The 16,749-nt window shown below is 34.6% G+C and overlaps 2 protein-coding genes across 2 annotated transcripts in view; one reads left to right on the top strand and one right to left on the bottom strand.

Moving 5' to 3' along the window:
- LOC121386179 overlaps positions 1-14,052 on the bottom strand; it is a 28,194-nt gene extending 14,142 nt beyond the window's left edge. The window contains exons 1-2 of the mRNA XM_041516990.1: positions 13,943-14,052; positions 287-404 (exon numbers count right to left, since the gene is read on the bottom strand). Coding sequence (XP_041372924.1) covers positions 287-359 — 73 coding nt within the window. The 5' untranslated portion in view covers positions 360-404; positions 13,943-14,052. The remainder of the gene's footprint in view (positions 1-286; positions 405-13,942) is intronic.
- Positions 14,053-15,649: 1,597 nt separating this feature from the next.
- Positions 15,650-16,749, top strand: part of LOC121385872 (mucin-5AC-like) — a 28,904-nt gene continuing 27,804 nt past the window's right edge. The window contains exon 1 of the mRNA XM_041516663.1: positions 15,650-15,735. Coding sequence (XP_041372597.1) covers positions 15,650-15,735 — 86 coding nt within the window. The remainder of the gene's footprint in view (positions 15,736-16,749) is intronic.

Here is a 16,749-nt window from a genome sequence, read left to right as displayed (position 1 = left end):
TGGGTGTAGGGCTAAATCCCGCCCCTTTTCCTTCAACCGATTAAAAGAAAACCTACCACTGGGTGTAGGGCTAAATCCCGCCCCTTTTCCTTCAACCTATTAAAAGAAAACCTACCACTGGGTGTAGGGCTAAATCCCGCCCCTTCAATCGATTAAAAGAAAACCTACCACTGGGTGTAGGGCTAAATCCCGCCCCTTTTCCTTCAACCGATTAAAAGAAAACCTACCACTGGGTGTAGGGCTAAATCCCGCCCCTTTTCCTTCAACCGATTAAAAGAAAACCTACCACTGGGTGTAGGCCCGTTGCATTCCTCATCTGAAGAATCTACCAACTGAGGAACGTCATCACAATCACCCATCTTCAATGTCTATGTTTCAGGCAATCACTGGAATCTGTCAGAAAACTTAACACAAAGAAAACAAAATGTCAAAGAAAATTCCACAAAATGAGTGATGTGTTTAATGACATAATAAGGGATCTTTCATACTAATCTGATGAAACATTGTGGTATACTAGTTTATCTTTCATACTAATCTGATGAAACACTGTGGTGTACTAGTTTATCTTTCATACTAATCTGATGAACATTGTGGTATACTAGTTTATCTTTCATACTGATCTGGTGAAACAGTGGGGTACTAGTTTATCTTTCATATTGATCCGATGAAACATTGTGGTGTACTAGTTTATCCTTCATATTGATCTGATGAAACATTGCGGTGTACTAGTTTTATCTTTCATACTGATCTGATGAAACATTACGGTATACTAGTTTATCTTTCATACTGATCTGATGAAATATTGTGGTGTACTAGTTTATCTTTCATATTGATCCAATGAAACATTGTGGTGTACTAGTTTATCCTTCATACTGATCTGATGAAACATTGCGGTGTACTAGTTTATCTTTCATACTGATCTGATGATACATCGTGGTGTACTAGTTTATCTTTCATACTGATCTGATGAAACATTGTGGTGTGGTGTACTACTTATCTTTCATACTAATCTGATGAAACATTGTGGTATACTAGTTTATCTTTCATACTGATCTGATGAAACACTGTGGTGTACTAGTTTATCTTTCATACTGATCTGATGAAACACTGTGGTGTACTTAGAGAATAACTAACAAGCTACGAGGAATTATGAATTATCTGTCCCGAGTGAATGAATGTTGTAAACCCGAGCCTTTGGCGAGGGTTTTACAACATTCATTCACGAGGGACAGATAATTCATAATTCCTCGTAGCGAGTTGGTTATTCTCTTTATTACCCATTGTCAATTTTAACTGATTTTTAATGTAAAAATTCCTCTGGAGTCTACAACAACAGTCATTACGTGATATAATCTTACGCGCATTACATGACGTAATGTAAGTGACGTCATAGCATAACGGCGTTCTCTTTACAGTCAAATGTTTACAGTACAAAATAATACAACTGTATTTGCATTTGAAAATAATTATTTTTATATATTATTAAAGCCGCTGCTTATGAAAACATACCATTTTATGTTTACAAAACAAATGAGTCCATTTGTTTTTGTAAATCTTTGTAGATCGTATAACGTATGTGTAATCTGACTCATGAATGAACAAATTATATGAATGAAAGTGAAGTTCCGGCCATGGCAACCAACCAACCAAACGTCGTGATTTTAAAGCCAGCCAATCAGTGGCTGTAGAAGCAATCTGCACACTGTGCAGAGATCGAAAAAATATTACCCCGTATATTTGAGCCCATATGTGTAATAATAGTTTATCTTTCATATTGATCTGATGAAACATTGCGGTGTACTAGTTTATCTTTCATACTGATCTGATGATACATCGTGGTGTACTAGTTTATTTTTCATACTGATCTGATGAAACATCGTGGTGTACTAGTTTATCTTTCATATTGGTCTGATGAAACATTGTGGTGTGGTGTACTAGTTTATCTTTCATATTGATCTGATGAAACATTGTGGTGTGGTGTACTAGTTTATCTTTCATACTGATCTGATGAAACATTGTGGTGTGGTGTACTACTTATCTTTCATACTGATCTGATGAAACATTGTGGTGTGGTGTACTAGTTTATCTTTCATACTGATCTGATGATACATCGTGGTGTACTAGTTTATTTTTCATACTGATCTGATGAAACATCGTGGTGTACTAGTTTATCTTTCATATTGGTCTGATGAAACATTGTGGTGTGGTGTACTAGTTTATCTTTCATATTGATCTGATGAAACATTGTGGTGTGGTGTACTAGTTTATCTTTCATACTGATCTGATGAAACATTGTGGTGTGGTGTACTACTTATCTTTCATACTGATCTGATGAAACATTGTGGTGTGGTGTACTAGTTTATCTTTCATATTGATCTGATGAAACATTGTGGTGTACTAGTTTATCTTTCATACTGATCTGATGAAACACTGTGGTGTACTAGTTTATCTTTCATACTGATCTGATGAAACATTGTGGTGTACTAGTTTATCTTTCATATTGATCTGATGAAACATTGTGGTGTGGTGTACTAGTTTATCTTTCATATTGATCTGATGAAACATTGTGGTGTACTAGTTTATCTTTCATATTGATCTGATGAAACATTGTGGTGTGGTGTACTAGTTTATCTTTCATATTTATCTTTCATATTGATCTGATGAAACATTGTGGTGTACTAGTTTATCTTTCATATTGATCTGATGAAACATTGTGGTGTGGTGTACTAGTTTATATTTCATATTGATCTGCTGAAACACTGTAGTGTACTAGTTTATCTTTCATATTGATCTGATGAAACATTGTGGTATACTAGTTTATCTTTCATATTGATCTGATGAAACATTGCGGTGTACTAGTTTATCTTTCATATTGATCTGATGAAATATTGTGGTATACTAGTTTATCTTTCATATTGATCTGATGAAACATTGCGGTGTACTAGTTTATCTTTCATATTGATCTGCTGAAACATCATGGTATACTAATTTATCTTTCATATTGATCTGCTGAAACATCATGGTATACTAATTTATCTTTCATATTGATCTGATGAAACACTGTGGTATACTAGTTTATCTTTCATACTGATCTGCTGAAACATGTGGTATACTAGTTTCATTAGTAGTATTTGATATACATGTCATTTATTAGTTGTATTTATAATTAGAAGTGAACTGGACAAAAAGTCACGTCCTGGCTCATAATGGGTTTTTTTAGTATATATTACATCATAAAGAGGTTTTTTTGTAAATTACTATATGTCATTCAGAAATAGACTGGATATTGTGTTAAACACTGTGTTTCAATAACCAACCATTCTACCAGTAGAGCAGTGTTTTGGAATTTACTAGTGTTAAAAGTGTGATGTCCATTTTTGTTAACTTTTTTTAATAATAAAAAAAAAAAAACAGGGCTAGCTCTGGGTGAGCAAAACATTTTGCCAAATTGTATAAAAAAATAAAAAACGCAGTTATTTTCCAACAAAACACCAATTATTACATGGAATTTTTCGACAAAAAAACACAAAAAACGCAGTTATTTTCCAACAAAACACCAATTATTACATGGAACTTTTCGACAAATAAAAATAAAATATGCCAATTGATCCTAAAATTCACAATTGGCGAATTTGGCGAGTGGCAGAGCTAAGCCTAACATGCTTATAAATACTACTAAATGATGAAACTGTGTTTCCGTTTAAAAAGGATTTTGAGTGAAAAAAACCATACAACTCAGAATGCCACTTCCTGGAATGGCCCTACCAGGGAACATTTTTTTCAGTATTTTGTCGCAATTCGCTACGCAGGTTTCAGATATCACTACACAATTATAAAACATCAGGCCTAAACAGTACCGGTAATTGCTATCAATTTTCAATGGATTAAAAATATTGCTAATTCATCAAGACGTTGATTAAGCCGAAATTGTTTACTACTTATACTTACTACTTAGTATATTGTATTTCATAAAAAATAATATTATTAATATATTATGTATTTCATTCATTAAAAAAAATAAAATGGAATTTTTTTTATTGATTTATTAATCATTTCAGAAATTTATGAATGTATGTAAACAAATATATGAATTATATTCTCAAACTACTGTCAGTTATTATTAATTATGACTGATAAGATCTGCCGATGAAAAATAGTTTTAAGAAAGCAATTAAATTTTCTAAGTTATTTCTTAAAGGAATGCTTATAAGCAAGGCTTTTGGCTAGTATACATGTATATTCAACGATATATAATGCATATTTTTGCTTAATATCAACAAGTATATTATTATATTTAATTAATAAAACGGTTAAATGTGACAGCTATTATATATAACAGGTGCAGCCATTTTGTTCCATTCCAGTGAATACACCTTCTGGTGAGCTGGTGGTTACGTAATGCATAACGCGTAATATCAGGTATGAGTCTTAGAACTAGAGAAACCAGATCTACCTGTTTTTTTGCGGGATGATAAAATAGTCAAGCATTGCAATGTTCTGTAATAATATACATCCCAGTAAGCCAGCAATAAGTATATATTATTTTTCAATACAAAATAAAACACCATTGTCAAAATTGATGGTACTTTTGTGCCGTCGGATAAAAATTACTGCCGTTGGTAAAGCTCCAGACCGACGGCAAGAAGCATAAACGTGTATGAACATTATCTGCCTGTATTTAACACGGATGTTTGGGTCCTGGTTGGGGTTAATGGGCGTTTAGTTAGTACCACGCGATGGAACTATATTTAGTCATGTGCATATAATGTGCCTCCTCGCTTTCGTGTTATGCCGCCCCTTTTGTTGTTTCTGCGCCCCTCATTATTTTTCGGTATCCTATTATAATTTGCAGCACCCAGCTCTGATGCACAAAGGAAACAAGCCGCGTTGTGTACGTAAGCGCAACAAACGAAACACTTCCGAAACTTACGGAAGTTACCGTAACGTAATTTAACACTATTTTTAACAGCCTCTGTTGTGTCCCATACCAGTATCCATTTGTATGTTTAATACACAATTAAAATTATATTTTATTTTAGCAATGAAAACACTTTTTTTTTTTTTTTTATTGTTTCGGCAATCTCCGACTGAAAAACACCCCACTTATTTGGTGCCATCTTTGTCACGTGATCAAAACGGTCATTCTGTCTTTTGTTTCCACTAACTCGTGTCTGATATTTTAACCTCAGATGCAGATTTAATTGGCTGCAACTGATGATTTTTACTTACTGTCATTTGTTTATTCAGCAATTCCTTATAAAATATTAGAAATGTTTATTATTTAAAAAAAAAAAAATGGGGGGGGGTTGGGGGGGATATCACCACTTATAAAAACGCAAGTGGTAGTGTTCATTATTAAAATCATTTATCTTGGGTGCCAAATAATATATACACTGCCTTTACAAAAATGAAACTGGCAATATCAATGCGATCAACCGACTCGATGGAGATAGAAATAAAAACCCCAGAAAAATGTTATGCCAAGGTAGCGGATTGCTTAAAAAAATATCTTTATTATTTTTCAGATATGTTAAAATCTTTATTAAAATAATAATATTAAAACTTTGATCGGTTTAGTAAAATGAATGCCAGTGAATGTCAGACCGACACTCTGTTTTAACTAACAGTGCACAAAAGATAAGGAAGCTTGTACCTCGTACCAACTTTTCAGTACCAGACACCAAGGGGCAAAATAAGGGATAGGTATTTTCTCAAAGTCGACCAACACACAACGATATACTGCAACAAAACATTCCTTTTTTTCTTTTTGTTTTGCTTTTCATTTTTTTTTAATGGTGGGGTGGGGGCTATGCGACCATCCTCCTATAATTTTCACCCAGCAAGAAGACTATATACACATAGATACAATTTTCATGTCATATTCACCGAAAACTTGAGCAACTTCGTCTCAGAAATACCATGATTCCATTTATAATAAATTCTTGTTTATTGAAGTTTATTAACATACATTGAAGAACTTTGACTACATGTACATACAGAGAAATAACCTTTCAGATAAGTTTATTTGCTGCAAAAGTGATAAAAAAAAAATTGCTGTTGGCACACTCAAAATTGCCGTCAGTCGGCTCTTTCACCGACATCAATTTGGGTTTTTTTAATTGCCATGGGTGATAAATTCTTAAGTTCGAGCCCTTGGGTATGCATCTTTCCAACACATAAGGCTCATGTTTTAGTTTACGGACCATTCCTTGGTAATGATTTAAGCCAGGACATGACATTCTGACTCTTATGATCTCCTTCACTAAAAATCCTTTTTAAATGGAAATGCAGTTTTATCATTTACAGACTCATTACATATAGTAGTACATGTACATGTATAAGCATGTCAGGCCTCACTTTTTTATCACTGCAGTAAATTCCCAAACTCTGCTCTCCTGATAGAATGTTTGCTTATATTGAAATACACTGTTTAACACAATATACAGTCTATTTCCAAATGCTGTATAGCAATTTACTAAAAAAAATATTCTTTATGATCAGGGCTCAAAACTCGCCAAAAAAACTGGTAGCCCAAAAACATATATCTGGGCCACTAAAATTTCATTTTTAGTGGCGCCAAACTTGCTTTAGGTAGCCCAAACACGAAATATTCATATTTCAGGTTTTCAGTGAAATTTTTAAGTAAGCATATGAAATGTACTTTAATAAAATATTGATTTGAAGAACCACTTCTAGATAGCAAAGATACCAACATACATGATATTAATATGAAAAGTTATTTTTGATAAACCGGTCTGTCATTTTGGGAACACAGACTGAAAGAGCAGCTAGCAGGGAAACAAATCACATGATCGCATATATACAACTGCGATCAATCAGTGACCGGACCTTAAATCTTAAAAACTTTTTTAAAGCGAAAATTATGTTTATCAACATTTATGTAATGGAAAACACGGAAATAAGACACTAACAAAATCACCATTCATGAGGCTTCGTCAGCACATAAAATAAATACTCAACATTTTGTCATCGTGGTAAATCCTGTCTATAACACCAATGTTTATAATATTAATGAATGTTAGCAAATTACGAACCATTAGCAAGATTTTAATGTGGAATAAATATATGCAATACAGTTATTAATAGTAGCTCATATGTTATAAACAAAGATCGCCCAAATAATATTGTTTGGGCGATTAACGCCATTATTTTTTAATATTTAAGTCGCCCAAGCGTGACTTTGGTCACCTTTTTTTCTTTTTCTTTTTTTTATTGTCCCCAGAATATAAAATCATTTAAATGGCAGTGTTAGGGTTGGGGGTGCCCTGAGCTCACTGTCTCACAATATTTTTTAAATTTCATATATGGTATACATAGTTTTATATACATATATAAATGGCAAAATATATACACACGAATAGATATAATCCACATACTTTATGTATATTGTTGTTGTAATATTCCTTCCATTACACACACGCACACGTATATAGACATTAGTATTGAAAAAGGTATATTTACATCAGTGTTCTCGCCCCACCCCGCTATTCCATTTTGCCGCCCTCCTTTCACGTTCCCCGCCCTCCTTTATTTTTGAGCGCCCCTCTTTATTTTCCAGCACCTATCTCCGCTATTTCCAAATGCACTTTTTTCCACACTAAAAACAACGATCACACTGGACATCAAAGGAAACAAGCCGTGTTGTGTACGAAAAAGCAATTGACGAAACATTTATGAGTTACAGTAACGTAATTTAACAGTATTTTTAACAGCCTCTATTTTGTCCAATATCTGTATTCATTTGTATGTTTGATAGACATAATAAAAGTTATATTTTATGTAAGCAATGAAAACATTTTATTTTTTACGGATTCAGCAATCTCCGATTGAAAAAACCCCTCTTATTTGGCGCCAAATTTGTCACGTGATCAGAACGGTTTTTAGGACGTTTCGTACCCAAACCCGTTTGTACCATACCGTTTCGTAACCACTAGCATACCAGTTCGTAACCAATTAAATAATGTCATACATTACACCTAACATTAATATTTTTTTTAAATACACAATTATTATATTACAAACATATTGTAACATTTAGCAAAAGATTTGTTGTAATAATCACTCAGTATCTTTTATGAGCATTAAATGAGCAATTATGTGCTGTGCATCACTGAAGCATGCCGTTTCGTAACCAAAAAGCATACCTTTTCGTAACCAAAAAGCATACCTTTTCGTAACCAAAAAGCTTACCTTTTCGTAGCCAAAGAGCAATTCTTTTGTCTTGTAATTTGGTGTCGATTTCACAGTGCGACGATGGAGTTTATTGGGGATGCGGTGAACTCGAATGGAAACTAACTCGTATGAATGGAAAACTCGTATGTAAAAAATAACGGTGAACTCGTATGAGGATGTATGGATATGCAGATATACTTTGATATTTCTCTTAAATGTGTATTTTGACACTTGTTTTGTATACATGCTTCTTATTTATGTCACCATCAGTCAACTATTTGTGTGTCAACCGCAGTTTGTGCGTCAACGACAGTCACCTATTTTCATGTCACCCGTATGTTCAAAGTATGTTCAATCATGTTTAATTTATTCTGTAATAAGCATCCAATGAATAATAAATAGCGGGCTAGCGGATTTGTCGAACTTTGCATAAAAACTACACACAAATACTTGAAGTTGCTATATAGTATACAGTACTGGATATATCAGTTTGTAATTTCCATACGAGTTCACAGCATTTTCCCCCATACGAGTAAGTCTTCCATACGAGTTCACTTGTGGATTTCCATACGAGTTCACTGCATTCCCCCCCCCCCCATACGAGTAAGTTTTCCATACGAGTTCACCGCAAGCCGTTTATTGTTATGCATAACCGTTCCGAGATATCGATGTTATGTTATGAAAAATGTTATGTGTTTGAAATATATCAACAAATAAGCTGACTTCGCTTGACATGATTCTTCGTGACAATTTCTAATCGCTAATTATAAAAATGCAGTTGGCTTGGATTTTTGTTGTTTTGTTTTTCATTAAATAACATGTACAAATGTGGGTACGAACTGGTATGCCTTTGGGTACGAACTGGTATGCTTTTGGGTACGAACCGGTATGGTACGAAACGGTATGGTTACGAAACGACCTGATACCATCAGAACGGTCATTCTGTCTTTTGTTTCCACTAACGTTTAATATTTTGTCCTCAGTTGCAGATATAATTGGTTGAAACTGATGATTTTTACTTTCTGTTATAATGTTTATTCAGCAGTTCTTTATAAAATATTGTAAACTTTTCATTTTGAGGGGATATGAACGCTTATAAAAACAACGGAAGTGGTAGTGTTTATCATTAAAATCATTTATCTTGAGTGCCAAATAATATATACACCGCCTTTACAAACACGAATCTATTTTTTATCAGCTGGCGATGTTTTATCACAGCAATCGATTCATTCGATGAAGATGGAAATAGCAAAAATGTATCTGACATTAGGAGATCACTTTACAAACATCTTTATTGTTTTTCGTATATCTTGAAATTTTTATTTAAAATAATAATACTAAAACTTTGATCGGTCCAGCAAAACCGGAACTGCCCGTGAATGTCAGACCGAGATCATCTTCGGTTCATTTAAAAGATGAGTCTTTTTATAAACCCCTTTGCCCTTTTTCGTAGGCAAAATAAGGAGTATGTCTTTTCTCAAAGTCTACCAACACACAACACTATGATATTCAAACTACCCCCCCCCCCCCTATTTTTTTTGCTTTTCGTTTATTGGTGGGGGGGGGGGGTTTGAAGGGTGTGGTGCTGAGCGGCCGCCCTCCTTTAATTTTCACCCAGCGAGAACACCGATTTACATATTGATGTACATTGACATACACATACATATTCAGACTCATACATCCATCCACACATACATACATACATTAATATATACACATACAACATTGCATTATAAAAAACATACACCATTATAATTGGGTTGTATATCTTTGGTGTCCTGGCCACAGGCCGTTTCGAGCCCTGTTTTATGACATAACATTTACTTTTTAAAATTTCAGTAGGAGCCAGGACGTGACTTTTTATCCAGTTCACTTATAAACTAAACAAATGATATACATCAAATACTACCAATAAAACACTGTTAGCTTTTTAAATCAATGATATTTAGTTGTTTTAAGTGTTTTTAATCATCAAAATAAGTGCGTAAAATCCTAATTAACTTTTACATTTAGCTCAATATTGATTGTACAAATGTAGCTACATTTCTCATAAATCACATGCCCTACATCAGTAAAGCTTCATAATTTTGTAGTTCTATCTATGAATGTTCACTTCAGTGCACGTCAAAATTTGTTTTTCAACTTGATAATTTTAAAATTCTAATTTAATATTTTGAAGTTTATTTGTTTTTAATGTTTTAAAAACATTTTTAAAGGGACACACCCTAGTTACGGCTATTTGTTAACCATTACAGCGTTGTTTTTCGCTATTAAACCCCATTTTTCACAAATAAAATTGCACTTTACTTACATTTTATTATTTAGAATACACATTTCCATTCGCCTGAAGTGCTTTTTGGTAATCCTGATGTTTGTAAAACCACGAAATGCATTTTTTGCATTTTTCCACAAGACGTGCTGTCGAGAAAAAAAACATTAAGCAAGTGAGGTCCAATCTATTTTTAGAGGGAATCTTCCTGTGTAAACATCACAGATGTTGGTATACCACGTGACCGTTATCATTTTGGTTCAGTTTGTTATCTCGTGCACGGTTCGCGCAATCAACATCCAATTTGTTGTTGTTCATTTGTGAGATTTTTCTTCACAGTTCGTGAACATTTTCAGTAATACTAAAGTTCAGACAAGTAAGTGTCTCAATACAAAACGTTACAAACCCTTAAAACCAATAATTTTGCTAAGTTTTACGATATCTGGAGAGGGGATACAACCAGGACAGAACAGTTGGAACATGTCCAGGAGAGGTGAAAAGAACGCACCCCAAGTCTGTGCGCACTCTGTGAAATTTGTCGTTGTGCTTCGAGCGACATCTACCGGTGACATCAGAATACTAACTTTCAAAATTATTTCAAGCAATTGGGACATGGGGATTCCCATGGTATTTATCGATATAAAACCTGCTTTTTCACTCCATTTGATAAAAACGTGATCTAAGTGTGTTACAGGTTTGTAGATTAACCAAATTATAATTTATGTTCGCTGGATGGAACTAGGGTGTGCAGCTTTAACATGCATTGAGATAGATATTTACAGATGCACTATCAATGACACTGAATAAGTTTATGGTAGGTCAGACATAAAATTCTGTAGAATTCTTGTTTGCAATTTACCATATATTTTAGAATTAATATATTATATTTTGCCTTTTGTTAGTATTTTTATGACCATCTGATTTAATTGGAATTCAAAATATGAAACCCAGTTAGTACAGAAATGATAGTTTTGGGACAGTTTCTTCTTTCTGTTCATCATTATTTGATAGGCCAAACTATCAACAATGTATATTAATATAAACTGTTGATGGATGACAATAGCAAAAAATCTCAACGACAAAACTGATTTGAATTCCCCGACCCAAGTTTATCTTCCACATGTATATTTATGAATTACATCCTTCACTGGAGAAATGTTGGTTTATATATTCCAATTCATGTTTGGATACCTGTATCTGCCAAGGAATAAACTTAAGATTATAGCAGCACATTGTATTTGAACAATTCTTTTACACAATATTTATTGTATGTGTACACTAGTTTGGATTCACAAGATGGAACATTTGGTATAAATACAATATTCTTTAAATTGGTGGATTATCAATAATTCATTGTTTGGTCAAACATAGAAGCATAGAATTAACTGATAATACATGTAGTATTTTTGTCTCTACATAAATCCATGTTAAATATTCGAACATGCTCCCCCAAATGTCCATTTTCTCTGTTTCCGATTCTTGATGGTGAGAGCAAAAATATTGAAAATAAAAGTAATTTCTTTTAGGTACATGTGCATTATCTAGTCAGTTTTGCCCCTTTCTCTATATAGAGAGATTTAATACATTTTTAATCTTTACTCAATTTAACATGCCATCTTGAAAGTCACATCCCAGCTCAATGTCACATCCTGGCTCAAAGTTTGAGGTGCTTATTTTAATCGTTTAATACAACCAGTCATCATTATCAGTGTTCTCGCTGCTCCATTCAAACAGGGCGGCCCACCCCGCTATTGCATTTTGCCGCCCTCCTATCACGTTCTCCGCCCTCCTTTATTTTTCTGCACCCCTTTATTTTGACACAACCCTACTATATTTTACAGCACCTATCTCCGCTATTTCCATATGTACACTTTTATCCACATATAAAAAAAACACAACGATCAGTCTGCACACTGGACATCAAAGAAAACAAGCCGTGTTGTGTACGAAAAAGCAATTACAACAGTTAACATAACATAATTAACAGTATTTTTAACAGCTTCTATTTTGTCCCATACCTGTATCCATTTGTATGCTTAATACACACAATAAAAGTTACATTTTTATGGATTCGACAATCTCCGATTGAAAACCCCCCACTTATTTGGCACCAAATTTGTCACGTGATCAGAACGGTCATTCTGTCTTTTGTTTCCACTATCGTCTGATATTTTTTCCTCAATTGCAGATTTAATTGGTTGTAACTGATGGTTTTTACGTTATTATGTTTATTCAGCAGTTCTTTATAAAATGTTGTAAACTTTTCATTTTGAGGGGATATCACTGCTTATAAAAACAACGGAAGTGGTAGTGTTTATCATTAAAATAATTTATCTTGGGTGCCAAATAATATATACATCGCCTTTACAAAAACAAAACTGGCGATAATATTTTATCACAGTGATCAATTCATTTGATGAAGATGGAAATAACAAAATTTTTATCCGACATTAGGAGATCACTTTACAAGCATCTTCAAGGGAAAGTAGTGTTTTCATATGCAGTATATTTTAGATATGATGTCCTGATACCTAATTTTTAATTTGACGCAACAGTAATTTTTTCAACTTTAAGCTATAATAAAAACTTAGTTTAACAGATCATTTTGAAATTTCCACAACCATGGACCAAATACCATGGAATGGCCCTGGTCTGGAGTTTGAATCCAGACCTTGGTGCTACGTCTTTTTTAGAGTTTGATCCAATATTCAGTTGATATCACTAATTTAATACCCCAAATGGGTGGGGAATACGAAATGCATTGAAGCATTCCAATGCCATAATGAATAAACGTGTTCTCCAGATTTAGGCTTTTTTGTTTAATTTGCACAAAAATCAGCATGCCCCACCCTCATCAGTCCAAACAAACATGGGAACCTAAATGCCTGTGACCAGAATTACTCAATGTATTACATTCAATAACCTATGATTAATAAACTAATTTCAGACTCAATCATCAATGTGCTCAAGTGGTCTTGAAACAAAATTAAATTTTGGGCGTTTTTCTTTTTAATGTCAGGGTAACAGCATCCTCTTTTAAAAAAAGAAAAGAAGAAAAGGTTAAATGCTTCCTACATGATTAAGGAAAAGAAAGTGAAACACTGGGATTTCAATACTTAAAAATAGAACAAATTCCAGAAAATATATTTTCTATATCATGCTTAATGCCAATGGGGATTCCCCGACGAGTGAAGTCCCACTCCCAGTTCTTAGAATAACAAGTTAGTTGTACGCCGAAATTTACATTTTCACATGAAAAACTCCATACATAAGCCTAGTTGGAGGACTTGATTCAAAAGAAATGAGGTCATAATTTGTTATCAGTAATACTAACAGTACTATTCTATTGTCGAACTTGTGCGCATAATTTCTAATTGATACATGTCGATGATGTTATTTTATTAATAGTAATGTATTACTATTACTCCTGTAACCACATAATTAAGGCTAAACGTGTATCATGCAAATCGTTATTATTACCTGATAGAATAATAATTCTAAAAAAGTGAATTCTCATCGGGCACAAACATATTTTCTCAAATATGGCTACAAGAGGCGGTATTTGTTTTGTAGGTCGTCATAGACTGTTTTTCGTTTTCTTTAGGGTAACCAGTCAATTCGTACCATAGTCATTTCGTACCAGAGTCATTTCGTGCTAAATTTTACCATTTCGTACTCAAGTCATTTCGTACCTTGGTCATTTCGTACACCCATGCACATATATATGAATACATATATAAATATATAAAAACCATCGCTGGTGTTGCCCCCCCCCCACACTCCCCGCTTTCTACGCCAGTGAATATGTTTTATTGAAATTAACAAATGTTGTATTAAAGATTAAACTATTAACGATTGTTAATAAAGCATTAAATAAGAAATATAAACTTTTCCAAAATGACCGGGGGGACGAAAAGTCTAGTGTATAAGTGTACGAAACATCGAGGGACGAAACAAATCGGGTTCGAAACGTCATGGACGAAACAAATCGTGTACGAAATGTCTCGTAACAAAAAAATCGTAGATATTCGGTTAGGAAATAATGCTCGCCTTCACTCGGAAGTTGACCGGAGAATCCGTAATTGGCCGACGCGTTCCGAATGTTTCACGTACAACACTGTGGGGGGTGTTAAATTGAACAAAAATTGTCTTTTGATAGTCTTCACTATCTCAAAATACGGGGTTACCGTTCATAATTGTAAAATAACTAAATTGTATCCATATTCTATACGCTACCCCCCCCCCCCGTACAGGACCGTAGCTAGGAATTATTTTTTTTTTTTGGGGGGGGGGGGGCAACTGAGTAGTTAATAGTCTAAAACTCTTTAAACAGTTAAGAAGATAATTTTCTTTGACTTTCTATAATGTTTTCCGGATTTTTTTCTGCCAAGGTAACATTTAACTTCTGATTGTATATCATCATAATTTTGTCATTCCAAATGTCATTCCGACGCTTAACTAACTCTAGTGTTAAAGCACTTGCCCCCCCCCCCCCCTTGCCCCCCCCCCCCCCCCCCCCCCCCCCCCCCCCCCCCCCCCCCCCCCCCCCCCCCCCCCCCCCCCCCCCAAAAAAAAAAAAGAAAAGAAAAAAAAGAAAGAGCATAAAGAATTCATCAGAAATGTCCACACTAAAGTTAGTTAAGCGTCGGAATGACATTTGAATGACAAAATTATGATGATATACAATCAGAAGTTAAGTGTTACCATGGTTGACATTTTTACAAAGGATGAAGTGAGAAGAAAAATGTTAGAGAAAGAAATTAACTGGAATCCAAATTATTGAAATAGAAGAAAATGTTTTGAAGGATCAACGAAAATGCAATAATGGACTTTTGTGATGACTTTGTAGACACGCACTGGTCAAAGACAATGACAAGAAAAACATTAGAAATGGACAGCAATGAACGACTGAAACAGAAAGATGATCAAGAAACAGTTTTTGTTTTAAAAACACGTTTTCTTAGGGTTATCGGTTTCGGGTATATTATTTACATGCTCATGTGCCACTAGAGTGTCAAGCATGTCTGTCCCGGGGCCGAGCTCTGGATAGCCAGAAGTCTGCTCCGGGTCAGAAGTTATAGGGGCAATTTTGAATATTTATTCGAAAGATATAAATGTGTGATTTTAATATAATAACTTTTGTTGGTGTAGTTCTAAAAAAAAGTTATCTAATATAATCTTAGGGTTATGTTGGTGATGAATCAGCTGAGCAGAGACACAGCTACTGAATATGAGCCAGGCAAGAAGAATAACAATGGCACTAGCAAGAAGAGGTTCTGGAGACTTGTTTACACAAAACTTATCCACGAGGATCAGATGCTAAAGCATTGGCTCCATTTCAGAGAAAATTAAGCCAGAATTCCACACAGCAATACATAAACTTATCAGTGTAGCAAGATACAGGCAACCGGCCTCGGTGGCGTCGTGGTTAGGCCATCGGACTACAGGCTGGTAGGTACAGGGTTCGCAGCCCGGTACCGGTGTAACCCAGAGCGAGTTCTTAAGGGCGCAGTGGGTAGGTGTATGGCCACTACACCCTCTTCTCTCTCACTAACAACTAACCAAGTAACAACTAACACACTGTCCTGGACAGACAGCCCAGATAGCTGAGCTGTGTTCCCAGGACAGCGTGCTTGAACCTTAATTGGATATAAGCACGAAAATAAGTTGAAATGAAATGAAAAGATACAGGCAGTGGCAGGTATCATTGTTACTGCTAACACCTTATTTGGAAGGCAGTGACAATTTCAGAATGAAGAATATTTTATTGTTTTGGACACAGCGCCTGATGTGAAATCTATTCGTGTTTCCACTGAGGTCTTGGCATTAAAATGTATAGTTGACGAGATGATGAAAGCTGAATATGCCGTAATATAACGTACCATGATGTTGGATCCTGAAAGAAAGGGGTTGGAGTTGCCAAAAACTGGCTAATCTTAAAATCTTTAACTGATGATCTGTTCAATAAAATTACGTTTCGGATGATGGATTCTGCCAGTCACAATTATGATGTTGATGAACAGGTGGCATTACAGTTAGGAACAGATCATATACCAGCGGAATTGCTATGAAGTACCCACTCTACTCTGAAGATTTTAAGATTATAGAACATATTAAAGTTATTATTATCACTGTCTTTCCGTGCCCACAGTAAGCATGTTTAAACCTTGAAAAATTAAGAAAAAAAAACAGTTAAAAAAAACCCCAAGCGAACAACTAAGTCGACTAAGGAGATGGTTTTCGTCTATGTCGATATAGAACATGTGTATGCCTGTGCAGTAGCGATC

This window comes from Gigantopelta aegis, chromosome 12 (assembly GCF_016097555.1).
Source record: "Gigantopelta aegis isolate Gae_Host chromosome 12, Gae_host_genome, whole genome shotgun sequence".
NCBI classification, from domain to species: domain Eukaryota; kingdom Metazoa; phylum Mollusca; class Gastropoda; order Neomphalida; family Peltospiridae; genus Gigantopelta; species Gigantopelta aegis.
Note: the sequence above shows the minus strand (reverse complement) of the source record. Positions and strands in the feature narration are given on the sequence as shown.